General features: G+C 35.9%; 2 protein-coding genes across 5 annotated transcripts in view; one reads left to right on the top strand and one right to left on the bottom strand.

Annotated features, from left to right (window-relative positions):
• Positions 1-2,402: 2,402 nt before the first annotated feature.
• NUP37 (nucleoporin 37) lies at positions 2,403-26,476 on the bottom strand. 3 transcript variants are annotated; one of them, XM_031589742.2, is made up of 11 exons: positions 26,303-26,372; positions 24,771-24,848; positions 24,205-24,424; positions 23,530-23,654; positions 22,515-22,587; positions 17,292-17,386; positions 6,540-6,630; positions 4,902-5,083; positions 4,349-4,399; positions 3,934-4,027; positions 2,403-3,088 (listed from the first exon to the last, which is right to left on the bottom strand). In XM_031589742.2, the coding sequence occupies exons 3-11, from the start codon at positions 24,358-24,360 to the stop codon at positions 2,975-2,977; spliced, it is 981 nt and encodes a 326-aa protein (XP_031445602.1). In that variant the 5' UTR covers positions 24,361-24,424; positions 24,771-24,848; positions 26,303-26,372; the 3' UTR covers positions 2,403-2,974. The 3 variants fall into 3 exon arrangements, with proteins under 3 accessions (XP_031445602.1, XP_089999897.1, XP_031445601.1); XM_090143771.1 differs by lacking the exons at positions 24,771-24,848; positions 26,303-26,372 and adding an exon at positions 26,395-26,476; XM_031589741.2 differs by lacking the exon at positions 24,771-24,848 and having other exon boundaries at positions 26,303-26,383.
• Positions 26,417-26,535, top strand: part of PARPBP (PARP1 binding protein) — a 45,445-nt gene continuing 45,326 nt past the window's right edge. For both annotated transcript variants that reach the window (XM_031589740.2, XM_031589739.2), the window contains exon 1: positions 26,417-26,504. The gene's annotated coding sequence lies outside the window, so the exon portion shown is untranslated. The remainder of the gene's footprint in view (positions 26,505-26,535) is intronic.

Genomic DNA, 26,535 nt, shown 5'->3' with positions numbered 1-26,535 from the left:
CTAAAAACATTAACTGATTGGGTTTTTTTGTTGTTGTTTTTTAATACTCTCTTACACAGGTAAGAAATGATAAGAAAAGCCCTGAGCTTGGCAACATCATTCTAGTTCTTGGTAAATAAGTAGTCCTTAAAAACAAGAGTACTGAAAACCATGGATCTTGGCTTCTTAATTACACAATAAAAGAATTTCTGCCTCTTGTCTCCTCGCAGTTTGAGCAGTTCCAAATAATAAACAAACAAAACAGCTGACTCAAAGTGTACTTGTATATATCTAATGCAAACTGCCTTTGTTAATATGTACTGTGTACACTGTATATCTGGCATACCAAGATGCTATATTAAATTTTGCTCTGAAGGACAAAAAAAAAAAAAAAAAAAAAGCTGTTTCACTTTCACTATAGTAGAGATACGGCTAAATTCCAAATTTTCTTTAAGACCCACAAAAATTTTAGCTGCTTATGAGCCAACTACATCTCCTGTTTTTACTTTACCTTACCTTTCAATCTCTGATCAAAAGCTGGGGCTAAGAGGTAGATTAAGTGCCGTATCTTGAAACATCCTCTGCTTACTTTGCAAATTAAGCAAGCACCAGTCAAGATTGGACAGTCTTCCAAAACTAGGCTAATGGTAACAAATTGTGTAAATTCTAGTCCAGCATTTTCTAGTTTCTTATGCATGGAGATTTTCTTTTGATTACTTTTTTTTTTTTTCTTTTTCAGCCAGTTGCTGAAAAAAATAAAATTTTTGCTCCAAAATAAAAAAGGATAATTTTTTTTATGGCTGTTAGTCAGTGGAGCCCAAATGGAAAACTGTGTGTCTCTGGCAAAATGAACACAAAAGAGCTCTATATTCTATGGACTCCAGGGACTCAAGTCTTATAGTAGCATCAGCTACTTGCACTTTCCTAGAAAAGATCATCTGGATCACGACAAAGGAGGGGATGAATCAGAGTGCTACTCACTGCAGGAAGTATATTAGATGCATTAAGTCCATTTGCTACATTACAAGGGAAAATGGTGAAAGTCCTCGTATCTCTAAAAATTCCATCTATATTCTGATGCATCATTTGAAGAACCCAGATAAACTGCAGCGTGGTTAGAAATTAAAAGAACAACTAGATACAGATAGAAGGAAAAACAGAAGATAAAGAGGGAGAAATGCTGTATGTTGGAACATGGCTCAAGGGGACTTGAGAAGGTAATGCCAAAGGCATGATGATGCTACTCGTGAATATGCAGCTCTTAGGTTTAGCTCCATTACCTACCTTATCTCTCATAAACTACCACAACTCAAAGCCAACAGGATCTGGCCAACTCCAACATAAAGACAAGCAGTGAGATGCTCAGTGAAATGGAATAAACAAACGTAAACCACTCAGTCTGATCCTGTATGATCAAAGGCTGTCCAAAGAGTAGAGGTCAAATTCTTTGAGAACACTGCTATAAGATTTTCTTGGTTGCATGCTAAATAGCTAAATGCTTCTCAGATCCATTTCCACTTCTTAATGCTACTTTGCTTGTTCTAAACTTTTAGTGTTTTCTCACAAAGAACTAAGATACCCAAAATGGCTTTATAAGTTTATCTGAATATTTATTTTTATTAATGAATCTGTTTTGGTTGTATTGCATGTAGTTGAGTGAATGACTTGGAACAAAAGAAAGGGGCCAAAATGTTGCATGCAGCTGATTCTAACTGGATACCACAGTAACACCAAAATATTTACCCATATTTAAATCTGTCAGATACCCTCTCACTAATTTTATCAGCCCTTCATTGGTGGCATCCAAATGTTGGATTTTAGAATTTTCTTGCCTTCTGTTTAAGAATCATAAATATTGTTTTAATAACCACCTCTTTCATAGAAAGCCTAGAAAAGTGAAGTCTTTCAGATTTCACTATTTTGGACTCCTCTATCCTTCTATCTACAGAAGCTGCTTAAATTTGAGACCTGGAGTAAAGTTCCACCAAAATCAGCTGACGTTAAGTCTGTTAGAATTGCAGGTTTTGTTTCGTTAGTAAGGATTAAAAAAAAATAAAAAAATTAAAGGTCTTCCAGATCATTTGGAATTGTCCAATTATATAACAGCATGTGGAGACAGAGCCAACTACACAAATGAAGTTCTTGGTGTATGTTAATTATTGGTTTTTGCTTGTTTTGTAGCATACAGAAGAGAATGGTGATAACATATCTATCTTGTTTAGAAGATGGCAAACAAATTCATTTAGAGTACATATGACAACCCTAAAATGTTAAAAAGACCTTACAAATTACAACAGTATCAATTTAGTTACTGAATATTTTTTCTAAAAAAACATTTTACACTGATTAATATAAATCAATAATTAGAGTATCTTGGAATAGGTAGTAGATAGCTCTCAGTTTGCTGGCAATCCAAATAAATGTACAAACACACACATTTTTTGTTCAATTTGATTTTTTATCTACAGGTATTAAAATTATTGTGATTACACCATCGGCTTTTTCACTGTGGTAACTTCAATCAGCAAACACACTCAGACAACATTTTATGACAGTACGTTACTGTATTTCTTTCTTAAAAGATAGAAATGAATCAGGAAAGTTAAGACAAAGACAGGTGTTCATGCTGTAGGCACTCTGTGAGAATTTCAAAGTATTTGTGCTGTGTTAACTGAAAGACAACTGAGATTGCTAGATACATAACCTCTTCAAATAAGCAAATCAAAGTTACCATTAAAAAAACAAATGCCACACCAAACAACATGTTGAAAAATGTATATATTTTAAGGGAAATAGCACAGGGTCAGATTTATGGTATCTGATTTTATCACAGTTATTGCATTTGCAAGCTGAAAATGAAACACAAAAGGTTTCTTATTTTACTTTTTGTTATGTCCTGCAAATGAATAAATACCAATCAAAGAGTAAATTCTTTGCTTTGCTATGAAAAAGATGTCATATTGTGAAGTTCAATACTGAAGACAAATGGCAATTTTTACATTTCTGTTACCCAAAAGAAAATTTTATGGTCTCCTCCAACTGCACATAATGGAAGGGTTCTGTGCCATGTCAATCCAGATCCTACAGCTGCAGTACCAGTAAGAATGGGCTTAAAAGAGAGAGAAAAAAAAGAGAAATATTAGTACAGCTTACCATGTACACCACATATACCAAGTTGCATGAACAAATTCTCACTTATGTAATACTCCTTAAAAAAAAAAAAAAAGCACAGTTAAAATACATCAGAAATGAAACTGAAAAAACTGATTATCTTTTCATGTGTTCCAGCAACAGCTTACTGTATTTAAGTAAGATGCAGCAACATCTTTCATGATGAAATCTTTTAAATGAAATTACTTCCTGCTATTTAAGCATAATCACAACTAACTAGTATGTTTGGAGATACCTGTTACTGTAAGCTCTGCAAATGTATATTAACTTGAGCAAAACCAAAAATACTCCTTGTACTTGGCATGCACTGTCTTGATACATTCCTGTTCATAATATAGTTAATTCAAAGCTGAAAAAATACACAACGATCTGATTTTTGTATCTTTAGAAATAAAAATACTGAAAAATTTATTAAATATCAGGCTAAATGTTTTTTTCATAGACTCATAGAATCACAAGTTTGGAAAGGACCTACAAGATCATCTATTCCAACCGTCCTCCCACTACCCTTGCTACCACAAGCCACTAAACCATAGCTTTTTTCCTCCTTTTTGCATAAATGAGACATAGCAAATGGGTAGATCAAGCAGTCTTTTAAGTAACAGGCTAAGTATTGTGTGTGATTTTTCTATAGCAAGGATTAAACAATAAATAAAACAAATAAGCCAAGCAGCATTTCTGGATGGCTTTGGCTATTTTTCAGTTCTAGCTTTTAGCTGCTTATGAGTTTGATTTGAAAGGGATAGATGCAATCCCATCCAAAAGCTGAATTCAAAAGTTTACCTGGGGATGTCCTAAGTGATGAACAAGCAATTGAGTAGTTGCCTTTCCTGGATATCCAATGGTTGCAAACAGATTTTCATTCACTCGGGACCACCTATGAATAAAATGAATGTACCTTTCAAATATCCCTATCAGGCTATCAGAAGCACACACAAACTGGAGATTTCTCACTTGCGAATAATTGTGTGAAGCCAGCAGATATTCCACTGCCACCAAATTCAGATAAATGGCTTGTAAATTATTTACTGTCAAAGCCCCTGTGCACGTTATTGTGTAACAGAGAAAAATCATGGTCATTCACAAATTTCACAAAGCTTATAGACCAGATCCCCATAAAAAATGATTTAGGAAACAACTTGATAGTACATAGATTTATATTAGAAAGAAAATCACACAATAGAGACAACACTTATACCTGAATAATCTGGCTCGATCAACGTGGACGGGTCTCTTATCCTGTGGATAACTAAAACAGACATTCCATGTAAAAAACCTTTCTGCAAACAACTACAGATCATACTGTAAGTATCAAAACAATTATTTTAAACACCAAATGGGAAATATTGTCTACTTTTTGTGAAGCAGCTGACAGAAAGCATGAGCTTCCCTGCAGCCTACATCTCATTTTAGAATAGGAAAAATGAAGTAATTAGTGACTTTATCATGTTTCAACAGTTACGTATTTTTGACATAGAATGACATGATAATAAACAAGCTTCACGAACAGGAGAGATGCTTTCTCTCAAATGGACAAAAAGAAACATCATGTTATTTTAACAGATAGAAGTAGGCATGAAAAAGTATGGTGGGAAATGACCTGTACTTATTTTATAATTTCTGATGAATATTTACTATTAACTGAATAGGTGATGCAATACACACTGCAATTAAATGCTGTATTAGCAAAGTAGCCACGTGACTTCATGTGCTGTTTAAGGAGCAAATACTCTCCTACACATAAAACATACCTGGAACGAGTGATATCCCAGATTAGCCAATCACTTCCAGCAACTGCTCCAATTCTGAGAGTATTCTTTAAACACCAGTCTGCTGACATCAGCGGTGTTTGTTCACACTCCAGGGAGAGAATGGCCTGGTGTGTAATTAGATCATAGAATCGTATTGTTCCATTTTTCTCTGCTACCATCAGCTGGAAGAGGAAATAATAAAACCTTGTAAACTTAGCATGTAGAGAATCTTTTAAAGCTTTTCTACTCTAAAGTAAACCTAGAGTCCTTTCAAGAATACAGTAATATTTGGACTTTTAATTATACTCCAATCACGCTGTACATAGTGATTATATATTTCATCTATATATACATATGCATACATACATATATGCATGTATGTTTTGGTACTTAGCAGCACGAGTTCTCAACAACTTATTGTTTTGAGCACAAGGAACTGACTAACTGAGCTGTTCAGGAAACAATGATATTGATCAATGTAACCGTAATATCTGCATTCACACTTACTGATTTTGTATACCAAAACTGGCTAGTAGCAAACAACAGCAGACATTCAATTTTGATGCCACCTGAATCAACAGATCTCCTGGTTTTCTTAGTAAGGACCATATATTGGTGAGAAGCATAAGGAGAATTCAGATCATAGAATCATAGAATGATAGAATTGCTCAGGTTGGAAAAGATCTTGAAGATCATTGAGTCCAACCACAACCTAACCATACTACCCTAACTTTAACAACGCTCCACTAAATCATGTCCCTGAGCACCACATCCAAATGGTTTTTAAACACATCCAGGGATGGTGAGTCAACCACCTCCCTGGGGAGCCTATTCCAGCACTTAACAACCCTTTCTGTAAAGAAGTGTTTCCTGATATCCAACCTAAACTTACCCTGGCACAACTTGAGGCCACTTCCCCTCATCCTGTCAACAGTGAGAAGAGACCAACTTGTTCCCTGCTGCTATTTAACTATTTTGATACCCGATTTGACTGCTTTTTTTGTTAGAAGTGTGCATTTTTGTGATAGTCTCAAAAACCGTGTGTAGCTACTTAAGGCAGTTATTAACACAAAAGAAATAATAAATCCTAAATTGCAAGGACTAGAACATTAATGAAGATGAATAATTTGGTATATATCAACAGACTAATGCTTATCTGGTACAATAAATGCATAAGTACAAAATCATAATTTTTTATTTGATTTTTCAGTATGTTTCATATATTCCAAGCAAGAAAAACAAATCCAAAAATCTCTTGGTAATTTCAAACAGATATTTGGCTTGCCTTACAGGAGTCTGTTATTGGTGAGTCTTGTTACCATGATTAATGGAAACTTTTCTCTTATAACTGTACATTAACATGTAAACAGCAGAATAATGATCAATAACAAATGATGTACATAATCAAGAAAGAGCATTTCTGATAGGAAGAATAAGGGACTCAGAGTAAGAAGAGAAGAATAAGCATGACAGTTATTTACAGCGACTTCACTGTAGCGGATTCTACCAATACCCAGTTATAACGTGCACAGGCTCTGCAAACTTAAGCCTTAGCATAGCATCAAAATCCATAGTTTAGAGGAGTACATCTTCCTGCTATTTTAAAGGTGTCAGTGATGAAGAACCGCAAAGCACAACCTTAAAAGCCTCTTCAGGATGCCAGCAAACGCTCATTCCAGGAGAACGTAAAACAAAACGGGCCTTCTCATTTCCTTCCAAATCCCAGACCCTAAAGAAAAAAAAAAAAAAAGAATGAAACTACGTATTAGACTGCTAATACATTAAAATTCGTGCTTCAAAACATTCAACAAAAGAAGCGACCAAAAGAAAAACAGTTCGTGCTTAATCGTTTCAAGAAGAAAACAGATAGAAATGTAGAATGAAAAGTGCAGATGCTTAATAATTGTGCATAGAAGTCAGTAAAAGCTGCCAGTGCTGAAGATAATGTATTCTGAAAATGTTGAACAGGACACACACACTCCACATGAAAAGGCAACATTCAAATAATTTGATAAGCTTAGTTGTCTAGGCATGTAATCCAGATGTACTTTCTTTCTTTATTCATAATTCAATATTGCAGCTTTTGTACTATGGCACAATTAACAGACAGCACCACAAAGTGGGAAGATCAATGTTGGTCTAACTGATACAAATAATCTAGAATTAAGTACCAAGCAACTTGAATCATCCACGTTATCATGAAAAACATAAGATGATTCACTGAAGTATTTTGCTTATATAGATATTTTCATATGTTATATATATATTATACATAGATATATTCATATATTATATTTTCATTTCTTTCCTGGTAGGACAAGACTGACTAATGGAAATACAAGAAACTAAAAATGAAGCTAAGGCAAGCAAAAGGATTTGTGGCAGACGTACAGTAGCCTACCAAGTTTCTTGGCAAGCTTTCAAAAAATAAATTGTGCAAGTCAGTTTAGCCTTTTTCTTCAGAAGTACCTACAGTATGTGTCAGGCAGAAATATAAAATATTAAGAGAAATAAAAACAGACAGCAGTAATATGGATTGACAGGAAAGTGTATGTTGAAACACCAAAGCTAAGTTAGAAGATGATTGGATTTTCTTTGGATACATTCCATATGAGCGTCACTGAGCCATGAAGCTACTGAGTTTATAAAATGTAACAAAACAGACTCACAGCTACTGTTCAACTGCCTCTTTTCCTATTAAATCAGCATACAGTAGCATAAATCAATTTCAAGCACAGGGCTGTACACCATTAAATGCATTTTCACACGCAAATACATACATCTATCCTTCCTCACTAACACACAGACCATAGAAACCATCTGATTTTTAAGCACAGTGTCCTGCTCAGTCTTCACAGTAAGATGAGTGGCTGTGCACTATGATTGTTGATTCTAGGGGATTTTTGCTGACTTCCTCCAGACTTTTTCAGTTTATATCTCACCAGGGTGCTCAGAGCACTATATTTTAGAGATTACAAAAAAAAACCAAAACTTACATAATACATCATAAGTCTAGACAAAATATATGGGAACAAAGTAAGTATGTTTAGTGAATGATGTTGTTTTTTTATGCCAAACCACAACAGATCAAATATTTGTTTTCTCTGTAGAAAATACAGTCTGTAATCTTGAAGGATCAGTATCCTTACTAAAAAAAGTCAAAACAAAAACCTGACAACTGTTTAAAAAAATGAAATATCTACTTGATTAGGTAATTTAGAAACATACAATACTTTCTTCTATTGCCAGAAATTTTGCCTAGTAGATTTGTCCAAGTCAAATCAACACTTTGTGTGTGTATTTACTGTGCAGGGAGAAAATTATGATATAACAGAAGATGGTGAATCATTTTGGCCAAAGGAGAATGCCATCATGTTTCCTTCCCTGAAGTGATTGAGGTTATTAGGTGCTAAGACAGAAATTTATGCTTTCTACCTCTGTAACTTTGTTATTTACAAAACATTAAACTAGTATCTCTTTTTGTCAGAATGTTGAGATTGTTAGTAACAAACACTAGAGAAAGAAAGGAGAACAGGATAAATGCCCCACATACATTTCCTTCTTTATTTATTGCTAAAAAAATATGATATCATTTAGTTTTGGAAAGAAACAGACAGTACACATCCAAATAGATCCTTGACTGAATGCATCAAGTCCATGTTGTTACGGAAAATTACAATTACAAATACATTTAATTAACACCTCAAAATATTTCCTAGTGACTAACACAAGTTACAAATGTGCAAAGATCAAAATGTTAGCCAAACTGTGATTTTGGTTGCTTGGTAATAACCAAATCAGCTACAGATGCTATAAAAACCCTCCAGTTTTCTCCACATTCCTATCACATAAACCAATCTGTAAAGACTGAACCTCTTGGTTTACATTACTAATATTACCTTGTTTTATACTAAAACAAACTACTGTCTACTTTTCCCCCAAATATTTTTATTTTTTGTACCTCTGCATTACATCATCCTTGTATTGATCCTACTCCCTCCATTCAGTATTACTGAACAGACTTATTGGTTTAACTTAATAGTTAAAAAAAAAAAAAAGACACGATATCTTAAAGAAGAAAAATCTGAATAACCACAGTTTAAATAAAGGCCAAAGCTAAAATAATGGAAAGCCTCAAAAATTACCTATACATCTGTACAGTAAATTCATTTATTTTTAAACAAGTAAGAATTGAGAAATTATATTCTGTAGCGTATGGAGTTTTAAACTAATACAAAATTAGAGATAGCTACTGATACCATTCAAGAGAACTCTTGGAACACTGCCATATTTCTCTTATCACTTACATTCTATGGGTAAACAGATGATAACTGCAGTTATCTCAAAGCATGGAGCTATTCAAACTACTTTGAAATGACACTATTTGATGTAGTATGAATGAATGTAGATAATAGACAAGCTGCATATGTGTGGCAATTTTACCACAAAAGTTTTTTTTTTTTTAAAGTTAGGAAGGTATTCATCAGAGCATCTGATCTGAAAACCTGCTTCATGGCACTGAATATTCCCCTTATTCCATATTTTAATTTCCAAATACAGAATAATTCTAATTAGAGAGCAAAACCAAGTTCTAAGTGGATAAAAGTCATCATAAGGAATAGCATAAGAGCAAAAACATACTGTAACTTTGTAACTTTAAGGCATTTCAAAAATCCACAGAAGATGGAAGTTAAAGATAAGAAAAAACACCCACCCAATTTCTTTCAACATAAAGTTTCCTACAATCTCAGTGAACAAGGAGGAGCCATAGAATATCTAGTATCATTCAGTGACTCCTTGCCTCCAAGCTGCATCAGCTGTCCTTGAACTCAGTGATTACTTCCTAACCTACTCTTAAAAATGACTAACAAGAAGTTTTAACTTTTTTGTTTTATAACCTCTATCTTAGAAATCCTTTGCTGAAGTTTCTTTGCATCTCCAGCAGACATATTCCATGTGTGAGCCAAGTCTTGTCACTACTGAACAGCCTAGAGAACGAGGAAGAGGGAAGATTCCTCTTCCAGAGATCACACAGAAAAGGTAAAGAGAGCCAAGTCATTCCTCATTGTGCAGCAGGAGTGAGAAGACCTCGGCAAAGGAAAATGGAAGTGCAGAAATTGGCTAACACTGTGGGGAATACAGCCAACGATGGCCTTGCCTCAGGTCTCTTGTCAACTCTGTATGGAAGGTGGTTACCAATGATTGAAAGAAAATTCTGGGTAGGACATGAAAGAAGAGAAGGCTCAAGAGGAACCATAAAAAATCCCACTCGCTGTTCGTAAGACAAAGGTGTAATAGGTAGCTTCAAGTAAGACAAATTCATTTTGTCTTACTGATAAAGTTTCTATCGATGAAATAATGCACTGCCCAACTAAGAGGATCTGTAGAGAATTAGGTAGCAGAACAACCTACTTAGGAAATAGTGCCAAATATGCCACAAAAATGGTTGCACTGGGAGAAGAGGAAATGCATCTGAGTTAACAGGGAATTCATCTGCTTAACACTAGTCTTCTAGGCAGAACTGTCCGAACCATCTCCTGACTCAGCACGCAAGGTCCTAGTAGGGCATTTCAATTATTTTTGATCTATGAAATAAATGTGTAAACAGTTTATGAGAAAGCCAACTCATGTTCGTGGTTTTCTTTCAATGGCCAAAGGAACCATCAGTGTTATTAAAGAAGTAGATATCTGAATCTTTTAGATTCAAATTCAGCATTACAACCTATGGTTTCTCTAGCTTCTTGTAGTATTTACTTGGTTATGCAAGCATTGATCAGTTTTTCCACTGCTAACTGTGGGATGGAATCTTGATTACACTCTGCAGTGCTGTGAGAAGTGTGAGAGCTATGGGAACTGCACGTGCACCATCTCAGCCATCTTGGCCTACTGTTCTTCACTAATATGCATGCTCAGATTAAGAGAAACTAAAACACACCAGCATTACTCCTGGAATACCCTTACATTTACCTAAAGCAAAAGCACAGAGACTAAGCACTATCTTTGCATTAATATAAAACTTCAGGTGTATTTTTTCAACTAAAAAAACTAGCTGTTCTGATCTACGTTTACTGAGTTGTAAATGTAGACCACCTAAAACTAAATGCTTCTGAGGGCTGACCATTACTGGAAATTCAACTATAATTTTGCCAGTGAGTTTCTAGAACATAAAGTAACTGCCAAACAAATCAAATGCAATGATTTATATTTAAAACAATTTATATGCTATATTACATTCTAGAACTGTGTGACTCTTAACATAAGTCAAAACATGTCACAAAGGAAATTGCTACCATGTCATAAAATTTCTCTGAATATTTTTAAGACTTTGTAACTAAAGACTTATTCATCCATACTTAAGATCAGACTGAAATAACATTCCAAACATTTGATTTGGAAAGTGAATTCTTTTTCTTTTCTTTTTTTATGCTGACTGGATACAATAGTAGGAGACTGGTTGGTAAGTACAACCAAAATTGTTGGTTAGTAGTTGGGTCAGGACTGTAAAGTATAAAAGAAATCATGAAAGACTTCAAATAGGGAACATACAGGGATACATACGAAAAGCATGCAAAGCAAAAGACTAAAAATAATCCAAGACCTTCACTTATTTTCATCCATTATAATGCATAACTAGCTTGATAAACATCATCAGCATACATCAAAAAAGATTAATGTTTTGGTATGACATTTATAATATGAAGGGACACTGGGGAACTCTGCCACAACAAATACATTAAGATAGAATAACATGGAATAAAATACTCTTGTTTTTTTGTAACCCCTAACTGAGTTCACTAAGAATAGGGAGATACAAATAACAATTTGGTGAAAGAATTAAGTGAGAATGGCAACTGACTGAAATAAGGTAAGATAGGTGCAACAAGCACTGACAACATATTGAAAAAAACCATCACACAACAAAAAACAAAGAAGAGTTATCACTGTTTTTTCTGACTACTGTCTAGTGAATTACCCACGCAATATAACTAAGACATAAGAGTACGGTATAAGCAAACACACTACAGGTCCAAAAAAACCCACCAAAGAACAACCAAAACCCAACACATAAAGAACCACAATATGTTTTGTGATTCTATAGTTAATTTACTTTTCAGTGGTACCAAACCTTCCCCCATGAATGTCTACATAGGACCTAAGTCTAACTTCCCAACCACAGAACATCCCTTTAGAAGGGACCCACATGGATCATTGAGTCCAATTCCGGGCTCCACACAGGAGCAGCCAAAATTCAAACCATATTTCTGAGAGCACTGTTTTTGAACTCCAGCAGGCATGGGGCTATGATCCTTTCCATGCAAAGTGACCATGAGAAATTGCCATGCTGTCATTATTGAAGTCCTGATACCAACAGTAAATCTTCCCGCTCAGTGAGGAAGGAGTGTGAGGTAGTTACCAATTAGATTCAAGACCTACCTCTGCAGTCTGGCCTGGCAGCTTAACATTTGTGTTCATTGTCAGGATGCAGATCAGACTAGTGATTTTTAACAGGATGACATTTGACATGAAATAATTCAAGAAATATTAGATAGGGTCATGAACTACTAACCAACAGCTAAGTGGTGTCAAGCTCTTTGTGTTTCCCAAACATATCCTGTGTACATGTTACAGGAGCTTTATTAATTATCAGAAAAAAATGATTTGCACATATGAATCTATGCAGAACTATAACTGTGAAAATATTCGAGTTCCTACAGATAGATAGATTTTTTTTTTTTTTAAATGGTGAACAGAGAGCTCTGCTCACCTAGTCCTTACTAGCAAAGGGGGGATGCAGGTGCTCCCATGCTTAACGCAAATATTCAGTGTATAGCACTGTATAATGCTTTCAAATTCTAAGGCATTAAATTCCCTAAAGCTACCATAAAAGATTTCTTTTCTTATTCCCAAGCTCTTATGACACCAAGAAATCAACAAGATTTAAAGAAAAATAATGAGATTACCAGGCACATGGCTTTCAAAAGAAATGTATAAAAAAATGCAAATGTAAGACATTTATTTACACATATTTACTTAATTTTACTTTAACTGTGCTCAATGTTAAAACATGTGACTTCCAAATTTGACTTATAATTTTGCTTAATACTAAATTGATAATTTAACAATAGTTATTTTAGATATTTTCTCTACCAGTGGTATTCAAATTAAAACTTTGCAGTCACACTTCAAAAATATTTTTTTTCTATTCTTAATGGAAGGGAAAAACAATTATGAAATGCTTAAAAAAGTGAAAGAGAGGAAAGTATCCTGCAAATTCTTCAATGTTAGTTTACATTCAATACAAGCAAAATTTGAAATTACACTATTTTGCCAAAAATATATCGTAAGTATACCCTTGTGTACAGCTTCATATTTACTGGAATACAGCCACCCTCGGGACACAATCAAGAAGGTAACAACATATAGAACTTGGAGTCTTAATTGTTCAAGCAATGTTGCATGTGCAATTTTTGCAGCTACGAAATTTTGATCTCTAATACAAATACAGTTGTGAGTACCCACAACATGGTGGGGGTTTATGAATCTTTCATAGTGTCTGTTTTCAGAAAAGAAATATTTTCTAACTCTGTATTAGTTTTGAGATTGCCAGTGTAGAGAAATGAGATAGTTATTATTATTTTTTTTAACCTTGAGTTTACAAACTGATCCCTCTTCTTTTGTCTGAATGCACTTCTATTCACAATCTGGTAGCACAGATGGCTACTGCAATTATTTGTATGCAACAGTATTTTCAGTACTCTTTCATAATTAGTTCTACATTGCAGCTGGTCTTGTGTTACAAGACCAACAAAATGACATAAAAGAAGCAAAAAGAATCCCTGAATGGTGTGTTATCAATGAAAAGGTAAAAACCCTGAATATAATACCACACCCTCTTTTCAACAGGCATCTGACTTATTGTTCTCCAACTACAAGAAAGAAAAAAAGAAAATAAAATCAAACCCAGCTGCAAGACAACACGGTTGCAGTAGCTTGTGGCAAGATGGTTTAACACATGAAAACTCATATCCACTACAAATTGTTAAACTTACTACTGAGTAAAAATGAGGGAAAATCTAAACGAGTCCCTCTACATAATGTTCATACTGAAATGTAGTGTTAATTATTTCAAGACACAAGTCTTATTATTTCAAGGGGAACTCTGACACAGTAATACTGAAATACTTGAAACTCCATGTTCTTGTGCTAATTGTTCTAGTACTTCATTCCAAAGGTATTAACAGATGATGTATCCTGAGAAAAATTTCAGGGTAGAAACTAAACACAGACAGAAAAAACTATTTGTCATCTTACACTACTGCTGAAGCAGATTACACAGTAAGTAAGGAATGATTTTGGTAAGTCTGAGGGAATGCATTTTCCATTAGTTTTGAAAGTGTAACCTTTAAATTCAATAAAAAATGTCTTCATGCTCCACATGTATGAATGGAAAAAAAATAAGAACTCAAGTATCCAGAAAAAAAAACAAAAATCTTACATACTTCCCATGGCTTTTAACCATAGACTTTGACTTACTGCATAACTGTCTTTCAAGGTTACCAAGCTCAACTCCTGACAGTATATGTTAATTAAATCAGTCTATTTCCTTTTATACTTAGTATCAATTAGCCTGTTGGTTTTAAAACAATTCTCTGTCATACCAGGAACACTGATCATTTCATAAAACAAACAAAACATGCCACATTTTCAAATAGCTCTTCGCTGAATAAACCCAACACTAGTTTTGATTCAGCAAAGAAATGAAGAATAGAGAATAAATCAAAACAAGCTAAGAATATAAAGTCATACACATTTCTACTATTCATTCCTAATGATTTTCTTGGAAATATGGACAGAAAAGCTCTTAAAAATCCACTCACTGGTTTGACTACTATTTCTGAATTCTCTAGGGGCATCTAAAACTCACAAGCCTTTTAGATTTTAAATTTGAGAACAGAGTAACTCAACTAAAGCTAATAGACCGTGATTTATACCAGCTGATGATTTGCCCCTTACCAAATCTTGTACACAGAATAATCCCAGCAGCTATGGCCTTTTCTCTTAGCAGGTAGCAGGTTGCTTCAGATACAAGACCTTTCCTTCCTTTTTTTTTTCTTTTTTTTTTTTTTTTTAAAAAGTTCAACTAATAAATGGCCTTTTGTTCCCCCCCCCAAGTCTTAAATGGTTATTTCCATAGCAATCAATATGGCGATAACTTCACATAATCAGAGAAAAACTAAAACAGTTCCTTAATTGAGACAACTTTCATATTCTCACAGCTATATCAAGAAAAGTCAAAGATGATGATGCTTAAGCCTCTTCCACTACTGCAATGACTTGTTAAGCCTGCACAGCTGCCAACCTACTCTCTTGAAATCTGAGCTGAATTGTATGGTTGTAGAGTAGCAGCATTATAGATTCATGAGCACCACCAGAAATGCAGGACGAGGGATTTTTCAACCAGGAAAAACTTCTACTACAAAACCTTAACCAGTATTTTTCAGAGTATTTAATCAGGTTTCCCTTGCCTTTCATTATTTGCAATTGGAAATCAGTGGGTTTGGAATAACTATAATCACTGTACTGTAAGCTGCTTGTATCACTGTACTAGTAGGACACTGCCCTTAGGTCACTTATTTGCAACTCCCAGTAAGGCTAATAGGTTTGTGTATGTGGACAAGTTCACACGGGTATACTGGTTTTAAATTTGACTTAGCAGATGACAGAATGGATGGATAGAGTCTGCATAGTCACTGCTGAGCTACACATACCTTACTTCTTCTGTTCAGACTTCTTTGTTCCTGTCCCAACAGTTGAAATTTGACAGCACACATAATCACAGAATAACACACACTGGAAGACACCCACATAGATCATCAAGCCCAACTCCTGGCTCCACACAGGACAACTTCAAAATTAAACAGTACGCCTGAGAGTGGTGTCCAAATGTTTCTTGAACTCTGGCAGTGTGGTGCTGTGACCACCACCTTTGGGAGCCTGTTGTGGGACCACCATCTTCTGGTGAAGAATCTTTTCCCAGCTACCAAACCTGCCCCTCCCCTGACACAGCTCCACGCCATTCCTCAGGCCCTGTCGCTGTCACCAGAGAGTAGAGCTCAGCCTGCCCCTGTGCTCCCTATGAGGAGCTGCAGGCCACCATGAGGTCTCCCCTCCACCTCCTTTTCTCCAGCCTAAACAATCCAAGAGACCTCAGCTGCTCCTCATTTATCTCGCCCTCTAGATCTCTTTCCATCTATGAAGCGCTCCTCCAAATAGCCCTTTCTAATAGTTATGTGACATTCTCATATTGTGGTGCCCAAACTTCATCCAGTGCTCGAGGTGAGGCTGCACAGTGCATAGCAAGCCCTTCCCTCACACAGCTGGCAGTGCTGGGCCTGGGGCACCCAGCTTGGACTTCTTGGCTGCCAGGACACACTGCTGGCTCACGTTCAACTTGTTGTCAATCAGAAACCCCAGATTCATCTTCATGGGGCTGCTCTCCAGTCTCTCATCCCCATACCTAGGATTTCCCTATCCCAGCTAATGAGTTCAGCACTTGCTCTTGTTAAACTGTCTGTGGTTGGTGATTGCCCAGCCCTGCAATTCATCAACATTTCTCTGCAATGCCTCTCTACTACTGAGTCAACAGCTCCTTCCAATTTAGTATTATTTCCAAATATCATGTACGCTAAGTCTTGCATTCATATCACTTATGATAACATTAAAAAGAACATTAAAAAGCGGAGCCATGCAAAACCGGCCACTTACTGTAACCCACAAAATGTAACCCCATTTACCTTAAACCTTTGAGTTTAATCCCTCAGCCAATTTTTCATCAACTGCATTACATTCTTGTGTAGCTGCACACTGGATATTTTGTTCAGAAGGATACTGTGAGAAACAGTTGCCAACACTTTGCAGGAATCCAAAATGATTAGGGCAATCAGCTTCCCCTGGTAAGTTAGGTGGATAACTTTGTCACGAAATTAAGTGAGTTAAACAAAACTTTTCCCCTCATGAACCCATGCTGGCTGTGATCAATGACTGCATTGTCTTTCAGGTGTTTTTCAATAACCCTCAAAATAATTTGCTCCGTAATTCCAAAACAGAACAGTTTTCTCCTCATTCATCCATTAAGTTCAAAATACTGCTTTGAAAAGAAACAAGTAAAAAAGAAACCAAAACATAAAAATCAAACAAAAACCCCCATAATGCAGTTTTTACAAGACTAATTAACAAGACTAATTTTCCCCTTCGAAATGAAGGCTCAATAAAAATTAAATGAGTGTAAAAAGCATGTAATAAAAAAAAAAAAAAATCAAGCAAGCATGTAAATACACACATAAAAAGCCAATGCTACTATTTCAGTGATATCTTGAACAAAATACATACCTGCAGGTGTGATCATCACTTACACTTGCAACTTCTTGACCTTCTTTCGGAGCAAACACCAGGTCATTAACATAATCTGAGTGGCCATCAAATGTCTGTCAATCAGAAAAAATAAATAAATTTTTACTTTAGAGCTGACTGTTCCATCTATCAACCATGCATTAAATAGACACACAGTTCCAAAAGGAAAATGCGTGAGTGTAAAATACAGATATCACTGTACATGGAAGGAACAAAAATACTCATTAGAAGAACTGGAGATTTTTAAAAGCTCTAACTCTTGTGCAATCACACTGTAGGTGGGCAGACTACTACTACTTAATCATTAAGTTATTACAAAGGTCAGCTTGATGCTCTTGTTTGACAGAGGTAAGTGTACTGCACCAGAACTGTTTTTCCTCTTTCAACCACTGAATTTTGAAGGCAGAAGATAATCTCAGATAGAAAGAGGAAAATATGCAAGAAGTAAACATACACATGAACGTGTATCTTGAAGAACTCTACTTGTAGATAACTCTCATCTCTGAATAAGGGTTCTTAATACAAAGTCCTGCAAGTAACGAGAGGTTTCTTTATCCTGAGGGAGCAATAAACCAATCATTTGTTCAGTATATTCCATTTCCCAAGCAGTTAGCACAAAAAGAGCAGATGGCAAAGGATCAAAGGATGAAAGGTAAAGGAATAACAACATGAAAAAGTCTCAATAAAAGAACATATAACAGAGGATAAAGCATGCTGAAGGCTTTAATAAAACCAAAATGAGGAACAACACATGAAAAATAAGCAAGCCACGCAACACTGCAGTAATTAATCACAGTTTCTTTTAAACATTTGAGAGGAACAGACATAGTGCCTGGTGCTCTTTGCTTTCTACTCTTGTGCTGATAAGGAAAACCAGGTATAGTGCAGTCTTACTGTAAAACTAATAGATCAGCCATTCTCAAATTAATGGGATATAAGTATCCATGATGTGAATGTAAAGGTAAACCGTCACTCAAAACCAAACATTTATAGTTATATCAAAAAAAAACAAAGCCATTTCAAAGGGAACTACTGCTGTGTAATTGTTCTCAGATGAAATTCTTAATCACGATGTATTTATTTCAAAGTACCAAGAATTGTTTAGCTTAAATGAAAACCAGCATAGCAATATAACTTCTCTGAATGAAAAGCAGAATGTCAGTTTCTAGTAAAAGTTGCTAATATTTTTTTTTTAAATATACTTCAAAGGGTTTTCAGCTTTCCAGTGTTTTCCCATAATACCAAGATGCCTTTTCCTAATCCATTTTATTAATCATTTTGTATTTATCTATAGACATCAGAAATCTTTTAAGTTTTACAGTATCTTTAAAACATATATTAAAGAACATGTAGCAGTAAACATACAAAACTCATCACACCCAGGGATTAGTCAAAATTTGAAGTACTTTTAAATTCATTCACATCATTGCTCGGTATAACAATTCATCTCTGGTCTGACTAAAAAAAACCTGTAGCTAATAAAGATCAGTTTGGTCAGCGTGAGGACTTATATATACTTTCTCTCATTATGGTCTTGCTTACATGTGAGCCTGTTCCATCCTCTTCACTCTCAATGAGTACATATCACTAGGCATGGCTGCTTTTGTTTTACCCAGAAAAGTATCATAAAAAGAGACAAATATCCACTACATAATGGCATGTCATGAAGAGGTTCCAAAGAAAAACAATGTCAAATGAAAACAATCATCTCCACAGTTTTCTAAAGGGAAAAAATACAGTCTCTTATATGTGTTTGTTATTCAGAATGAGCTACACAACTGATCAATAAAAAAAGAAAATAAACATCTGTAAACCATGCACAGTAACTGAGCTCCCCCTCTAAAAATTTATGAATGCATAATCCATTTTCAGCAGTCAACTTTTCTTATTCCCCAATAGGCCATAATTTTAATAAAACCTTGTGAATTTTAGAAGAATATATCCTTAGATGATGCTAAACTATTTAGACAGATATGCAAGTCTTCTAAAAATTTCAGCATTCCAAATTCAAATATTCCTACCTCATTTTACATCCACAGTTCTGATGAAATATGCTTTTTATTAAACAAAATTTGAAGCAGAAGGAAGCCACAATTCATTTCCAAATGAAAACCTCAGAACAAGAAAAGATTTCACAAAGATCCATCAGTCGTATTTTACCTTTTGTTTGTTGTTCTGGGACTGACCCAACCCACAGATTTTGGATTAGTAGTGTTGACAAAGTAATGGAAAACTCAGTATGCTTGAAGTTCTTTGTTGATAATTACATCAAGACAGTTTTTCCACTGGGCAAAAAGAGTAAGATTACCCTGTCTATCCCTCCAGAAGCAACACATACTAATTGTTTACTATAGAAGACAAAATGTTCAGAGATTACATTTTGACTGCAACTGTTAATTCCTTCAGCTTTTGTGCACATTCTGTACCTGTCTTGAAAATCTCTTGAGTAAAGTGTGCATCGTACAATAGATCAAAGTCTTGCAGGTGTTCATAAAGCACTCAACCTCAGGCTTATGAACTAGCTTTTCTGAAGTTTCAATTGACTAATACAAAGAAATAATTGAATCAAACCATTTAGAATTAACTCAGCACAGCTCACAGAATATTTGTGAACATCTGAAATTTGAGAATACTGTACATAGGGATTTAAGGGTTACTTCTTAACATAAAGTATACAGTTCAGTGGTCATCCAGGTTAAACAAATTAAGATGATTATGCAGAGAAAGTATTTTCCCCACTTTTTAACCAATCAAACCAACAAACAAAAAAACCAGAACATACTCTCATTTTTACCTGTACAAACACAATACAGTGAATTTTTCTTTTTCACTAATGAGATCCTAACTGTCTAGGTAAGAACCTTTAACTGTTTGCTAATTTCTTTAAACATTAAATCAAGCCCGATTCAGTAACAGCACAGATTTTTACTTCTTCAGCCTTAGACTAAAAGCTTCACTAAGGAAGTACTAAGTTCAAGTGATGAAATTGTCATAAACAGAACGAATAGCTTTATTGCTAAATTCTAGTCAACAGAATTTATTTGTATTGCGTAAGCTCCAAAAGGTCTCAAGTATTATGTTGGGTCAAAAAAATAAGAATAAAAAAAATATATCAAACTTTATGATTACTCTGTCTGCACTGGACACTGGAGGAGCTTATTTATATCAACTGGAGTTTAGTTAAATTACTATGACTGGGTTTTTTTGGGTAAAAATAAGCTCTATAATTCTAAAATTTATAGGTGGGTCTTTTGGTCTTTATACTATATTTTATACCAAACTCCCGTTGTATAATACATTCTCTGTGTTCTCAACACTCACTATGCCATAAAAAATATTCTGTGTGAAGGAATGGACATATTTTTGCAGCAAAAGCTTGTAACTGCAATTTGTGCAGTTTGTATTAGAAAGTAGTCCTAAGGATGAGAGATTCTGAAATAATCTTTTTGTATAAAAAAATAATTGTTGCCTTAATAGAAACATAAGCATGGCAATTTGATTTATTTGTAGGCACCTAGTCAAAGCTACTGTGTAACAAATTTCCCTAAATCAGAAGAGCATGTTTTAAAGTTTCATTTGTGTTGGTCAGCCACCAGAAAAAGTCTTGTCAGAATTAGGAAAACTGTAACCCATCACAGAAATTCTATTCTGAAAAAAACCACCCAGCATTCATCAGACTGTGCTACTGAGTTGTACTCTTTGCTTCTCTGGTTTCAATATTGATAGTAAGCTAGAAAGTAATTGTGTCAAGCATATTCAAAATAATTATTTTAGAAGCGGGCTGTTTATAATCTCATTCTAATCAATAATGAATAGCTTAATAGAATTCTTCTTTAGAATAAACTTGCTTCTTTGAACTTGTAGTTTAGAAGCTTAAACTAATGAATTGCCAAAGGTGTGTTTATGTGAAGATACATTTCTGATTATTTCTCTGGAAGCAATGTGCTCCTACTCAGCAAAACAGCGTATCTGACTAAGAATTCCTAGTGTTGGCTTGGGTTAGACTGTTGCAAACTGAAAGCTAGTAGAGTCATGAAGTCTGGTCTGGAAGATCCTTTTGCTAAAGACCAGATAATACATAACGGCTGAGATGAATGATATTCAACATTCAGAGCAGCCCTGCAGAGAAGGACTCAAAGGTTCTGGTGAATGAAAAGCTGGACATGAGCCAGCAGTGTGTGTTTGCAGCCTGAAAGGCCAGAACTGTGTCCTCCGTTGCATCAAGAGGGGTGGCCAGCAGGGCAAGCGAGGTGGATGTCTCCCTTTACTCTGTCCTCATGAGGCCCCACATGACATCCCCAGCATGTGAAAGACATGGAGCTGTTGGAGAGGGTCCAGAGAAGGGCCACAAAGATGATAGGGCTGGAGCACTGCTCCTACCAAGAAAGGCTGCAGGAGTTGGGTTTGTTCAGCGTGAAGAAGTTTAGGTTTCAGGGAGCTTTCATTGCAGCCTTCCAGCATTTAAAGGGAATTTATAAACAAGATGCAGAATGACTCTTTACACACTCTGACAGTGATAGGACAAGGGACAAAGGTTTTAAACTGAAAGAGGGAAGATTTAGCGTAGATGTTAAGGTGAAATTCTTTACTCATTTTTCAAGTGCAAAATTTTAAAGTAGACATCCAAGTGATGTAGGAGTCACTCAGTCATTTATGTCTATAGATGCCTTACAAATAAGAGAAATCTCAGTATCTAGATCTGACATCTCTTACAAAACTGATTTAAGAACAGGAAGTGAAAATATATGTGAAGTAGACATTTCCTTTATTTTAGTTAAAGCAAATGATGGTCCACAAGCATGTTTTGTGAAGTATCTGCAGTAATGTACTTCATTCAGTATTCTTCAAGTTTTCTATTGTATTAAATAGTATCATTACAATTTTCCAGTTCCCAATAAAAGAGAGAGATCAGTAAAGTCACTTTCTGTAATAGAGGAGTACAATAACCAAAACAATGTAATATTTTACAGGTCTCTATCTAAAAGAATCTTTTCTAACACAGTACTTGAAATTCACCTGTACAATACTGTGATCACAAGTATATTTTGGACTACACATAAGCCCCTTAAAGATAATAGATCTGCCACAGTTTAGTGCTCTACTTCATACAGGACATAAAACAAAGTGAGACAGAAGGATAATTAAAGCTTAGACTCCACTAGAGAATAAAGAAATATTTAAAATGAACTGTGTTGCCCTTACCTTATATTCATTCTTGTCCTGCAGGTCTGACGTAAATAGTCTTAGCTTCCTATCAGAAGCTGCTGTACAAAACCTACACCCAACAGACAAAAAAAAAGCCCTTAGGTCAATCAACACATCCCCAATAGTTGACTTCAAACAAATGAATGTTTCACTCCAGTTTAAACCTGTAAAACAACATGCAAAAGGAAATCCGGAGAGATATAATTGGAAATTACCTGTAAAAAAAAAAAAGCATATCAAGTACAAAGAATATTTTTTTATTGCAAAGAAATACAAGATATTTTACAAATCTAAATCTAAATCAACTGTGAATTACCTGAAATCTCTCTTATTATTTCCTCCAAGGTCAATTAAGGGGCTGATGGTAAAAAAAAATAAAACTTATTACCAGTGTTTTAAATATATAGGCATTCAATTATTAACCAGTTTCCAACTTATTTTAAACAAAAGACTGTAAATACATGCAGCACCAGGCAATCATCATAGTTTCACAACGACTTACAATCTACTGGGAACTTTTTAGCTCTTGTTGAGCATGTATTTAATCAGCCATCTTCCTAGACTTATGGCATGCCAAGTCTCACAAACAGCATCTGACTTATGCCTAAACACAGTTCCATAGGGAATACTACACGTAATTTTATAATGTAGGCCATCATAATAATCTCATTCTTACAAGGTATTCTTAAAATTCTTTCTTCAAAGACATACAACAAAAGGACAAACTACATTTTAGGTCCATTAGGTTGATGAATAAGGGAAAAATTGTACTATTTACCAATGATCCACTGCAGGGAGAGAAGGGCAAGTTGCTTAGGAAAGGAGCTTCCAAAGCAGAACAAATCAAGGATAAGTAAGAATGAAACTACTGTTTTAACGATGTTCAGAAACTTTACTAGCAATTTCTTCAGAGTTAGATTTTACTTACACACTTTTAACTTGGTTCAACATTAAGTACTTAGGGAAAACAGAAAAGTGACAAAGATTTGCTGTACTTAATTATTCTACATACCTTATCTGGGGAGGTAAAGCATCAAGTCTAGTTTCTGGACTCCATGCTATGGCATCAACTCGGATTCCATGATGAAATGTTCTTAGCGTTTTATACTGAATGCCCTCCACTTCTGCATCTTCTTCCTACAGAAATACAACAGTTAGCTAATGCAGAATAACATCTTCAAACAATTTGGATTTATATGAAACAGAAAGGCTTTCAAAGTTTGATGTACCCTGCTGCAATAAGGAATTTACTAGAAATACATGAAAAAATCCATGAAGTAATTGCAGTCTCAAGTCAGAGACCAATACTGAGCACAAAAACCAGAGATTTGTGCTACAAATACGAAGTTACTGCTTAAGTTCCCAGGTAGTATCACTTGCAAATGTCAGCACTGCTAAAACTAGGTTTTCTTCCAGAAGAGCACTCCTGCTTTCATTGCAGTCAATTTAGAAAGCATACCAGCAGGACAGTATTTTATACTAATTTGTATTTCTTGGGAAATATCCCAGATTCATTAATATAGTAATTAATTAATCTAGTAAACAAATACAGTGCTGCCTGGTAAAAAAAAAAAAAAAAAGAAAAGACAGGAAAGCAACTTTAGTCAGCCTTGGACTTTACCAGCAGAAATGCTGGTAGAGTTTCACAAAGAAAATTAATAAAACCAACAAACTAACACAAACCAACCTGGAATCTGCATGTTCCAACAACCACATAATTGTTGCCACCATATGCAATGAGAGAGCATGCATCTCCACTATCAAATGGATTGAATTTTATCACATGCACATAATCTTCACAGTCCACAGTGTAAGCAGCATTTCTAAGAGAATCTTGCTTCATTTTCAGGGAACTATATCAAGGTATCACAGAAGTGATGTCTTTTCCAGTATGAAGGTCTACATTCCTATATAGAAAGTATTAAAGAACATGCATTACACATTCACTTAAGAAAAAAGGCATTTGTGGCACAACAAATCAAAATCTCCTATAATGCTGTATTAATGGACACAAAAGGTCAAATTAAGCTCACTATTTATAGATTTAGCACATAATTGCAACTATCAAGGAATTAACTAAACCAATTAACCTAAATAACTAGCATACATTCAAAACTGTTTCTAGAGACTTAATAACTACAGATTTTGTGCTAATGCTGGCAACCTAAAACCAAGATTAACTATACACACCAGAAAAGTTATTCAGAATGCTTAAGTTTTCAACCAAATGACAAAAAAATGATGTATTGTTACCTTCAAATTCTCTACTCTGTTGTACCACTTTTAAAGGACAGTAGGTATCCAATTAAAAGCAGAATTAAGGCTGAAAAACTGCAAATGAGAACATTGTCTGTAGAATACTTAAGCGTGGTTTCATGACTGAAGTCAACCCATCTGCATACAGAGCAGAGCCCCTATGCCTCTGTATTTGAACAAAAGTAGTTAGCTTTCATCTGGAACTAAAGTATACCTCAGAACTAGTGCTTTACTGTATTCAAGTGCCTTGCAAGGCAATCAGGCTCCTGTGCTGGCACCAAAGCAGCTTAGATACACAATTGATTCTGGAACCATCTCCCTTAATCCCAGTGCAGATTTTATACTAGCTTATGCCTTTTGGAAAAACACATTTTTTTTCTGCATGCAACATGGAAAAATAGCTTTAAATTTCTCAATGTATTTTGCTGTGTTAATGACCTGATGGTCTCAGAATCCAAGTCAGAACATTTTGCTTAGGTGCTACCACGGTTTGATGTGGACATCACAGAGACACAAAATGGCCCCCTTTATCTGCAATATTTGTTTATTAATTAGCATTATATGCTACCCTATTAATATACATACTTCAGCCACAGAATCACAGAATGTCAGGGATTGGAAAGGATCTCAAGAGATAATCTAGTCTAATTCTCCTGCCTGAGCAGGAACACCTAGATTAGGTCACAACTTGCAGAGATATGCTCCTAAGGCCAGACACAACTTTTAACCCAATCTGTAATAGTCTTCCTTAAAGCCTTCCCAACAGCATAAAATAATAGAATGGTGTGAGTTGAAGGGGCATTTAAAGGCCATCTAGATGAACTCTCCTGCAATGAACAGGGACACTCACAGCTACACCAGGGTGCTCAGAGCCACTCCAGCCTGATCTGGAGCATCTTCAGGGATGGGGCATCCACAGCCTCCCTGGGCAACCTGTGCCACTGCCTCATTGCCCTTGCTGAGAAAAAAACTTCCCTTACATCCAACCTTGGTCTCCTCTCTTTTAGGCTGAAACCATTTCCCCTTATCCTGTCACAACAGACCCTGCTAATGAGTCTGTCCCCTTTTCCTACAGCCCCCTCCAGACAGAGAGAGACCACTGCCAGGTCTCCCCAGAGCCTCGTATTCTGCAGGCTGCACAGCTCCAGCTCCCTCAGCCTCAGTGAAAACCAACTTTAGGCTAACTTTAACTAAAAAAAAAAAAAATTGGTAAAAAAAATACTGCTAGCTGCATTGTTTAAGGAATCACCACACGGACAACTGCGCCGCGCAGGTGCTCGTTAACCACCCCCTCACTCACACACACACACACACACACACGCGCACTCGCATCTCCCTGCTTTTCCCTTCAGGGCTCAGCATGTCTCACTGAGAACGCGTGGCCTCACAACTCCACACGTGCTCAGGAGACGGCCCAATCTCCACCCCACGACCCGCTCATCCTCAGGGCCGGTCAGGGCATTGCGCTTTTCCCCCAACTCCCGCAGCAAACCGCCCCTTTCCCCCAGCCCGCGCCGCCCCACACACACCTCCGCAGCCCCAGCCGGCCGTACACGCGCGACTCCCGCCCGCCAGCGCCTCCCGCCCACAAACCGCCGTGTGCTTCCGGGTTAGGGCTCACGCTTTCTATTGGGCATCTGCCGAAGGTTTAAATGATAAACCGCCGATAGAGGCTGCTGGGTCTTCTGAGCGGCTGGTGGAGTGCTTGCTCTCGTTCTCCTGGTTGTGCAGGTAGTGGCTATAGGCGAGCGGGAGCGCCTCA

The sequence above is a fragment of the Phasianus colchicus genome, chromosome 1 (genome assembly GCF_987193195.1).
Source record: "Phasianus colchicus chromosome 1, bPhaCol1.hap1.1, whole genome shotgun sequence".
Classification (NCBI taxonomy): domain Eukaryota; kingdom Metazoa; phylum Chordata; class Aves; order Galliformes; family Phasianidae; genus Phasianus; species Phasianus colchicus.
This window is presented reverse-complemented; position numbering and strand designations above follow the sequence as displayed.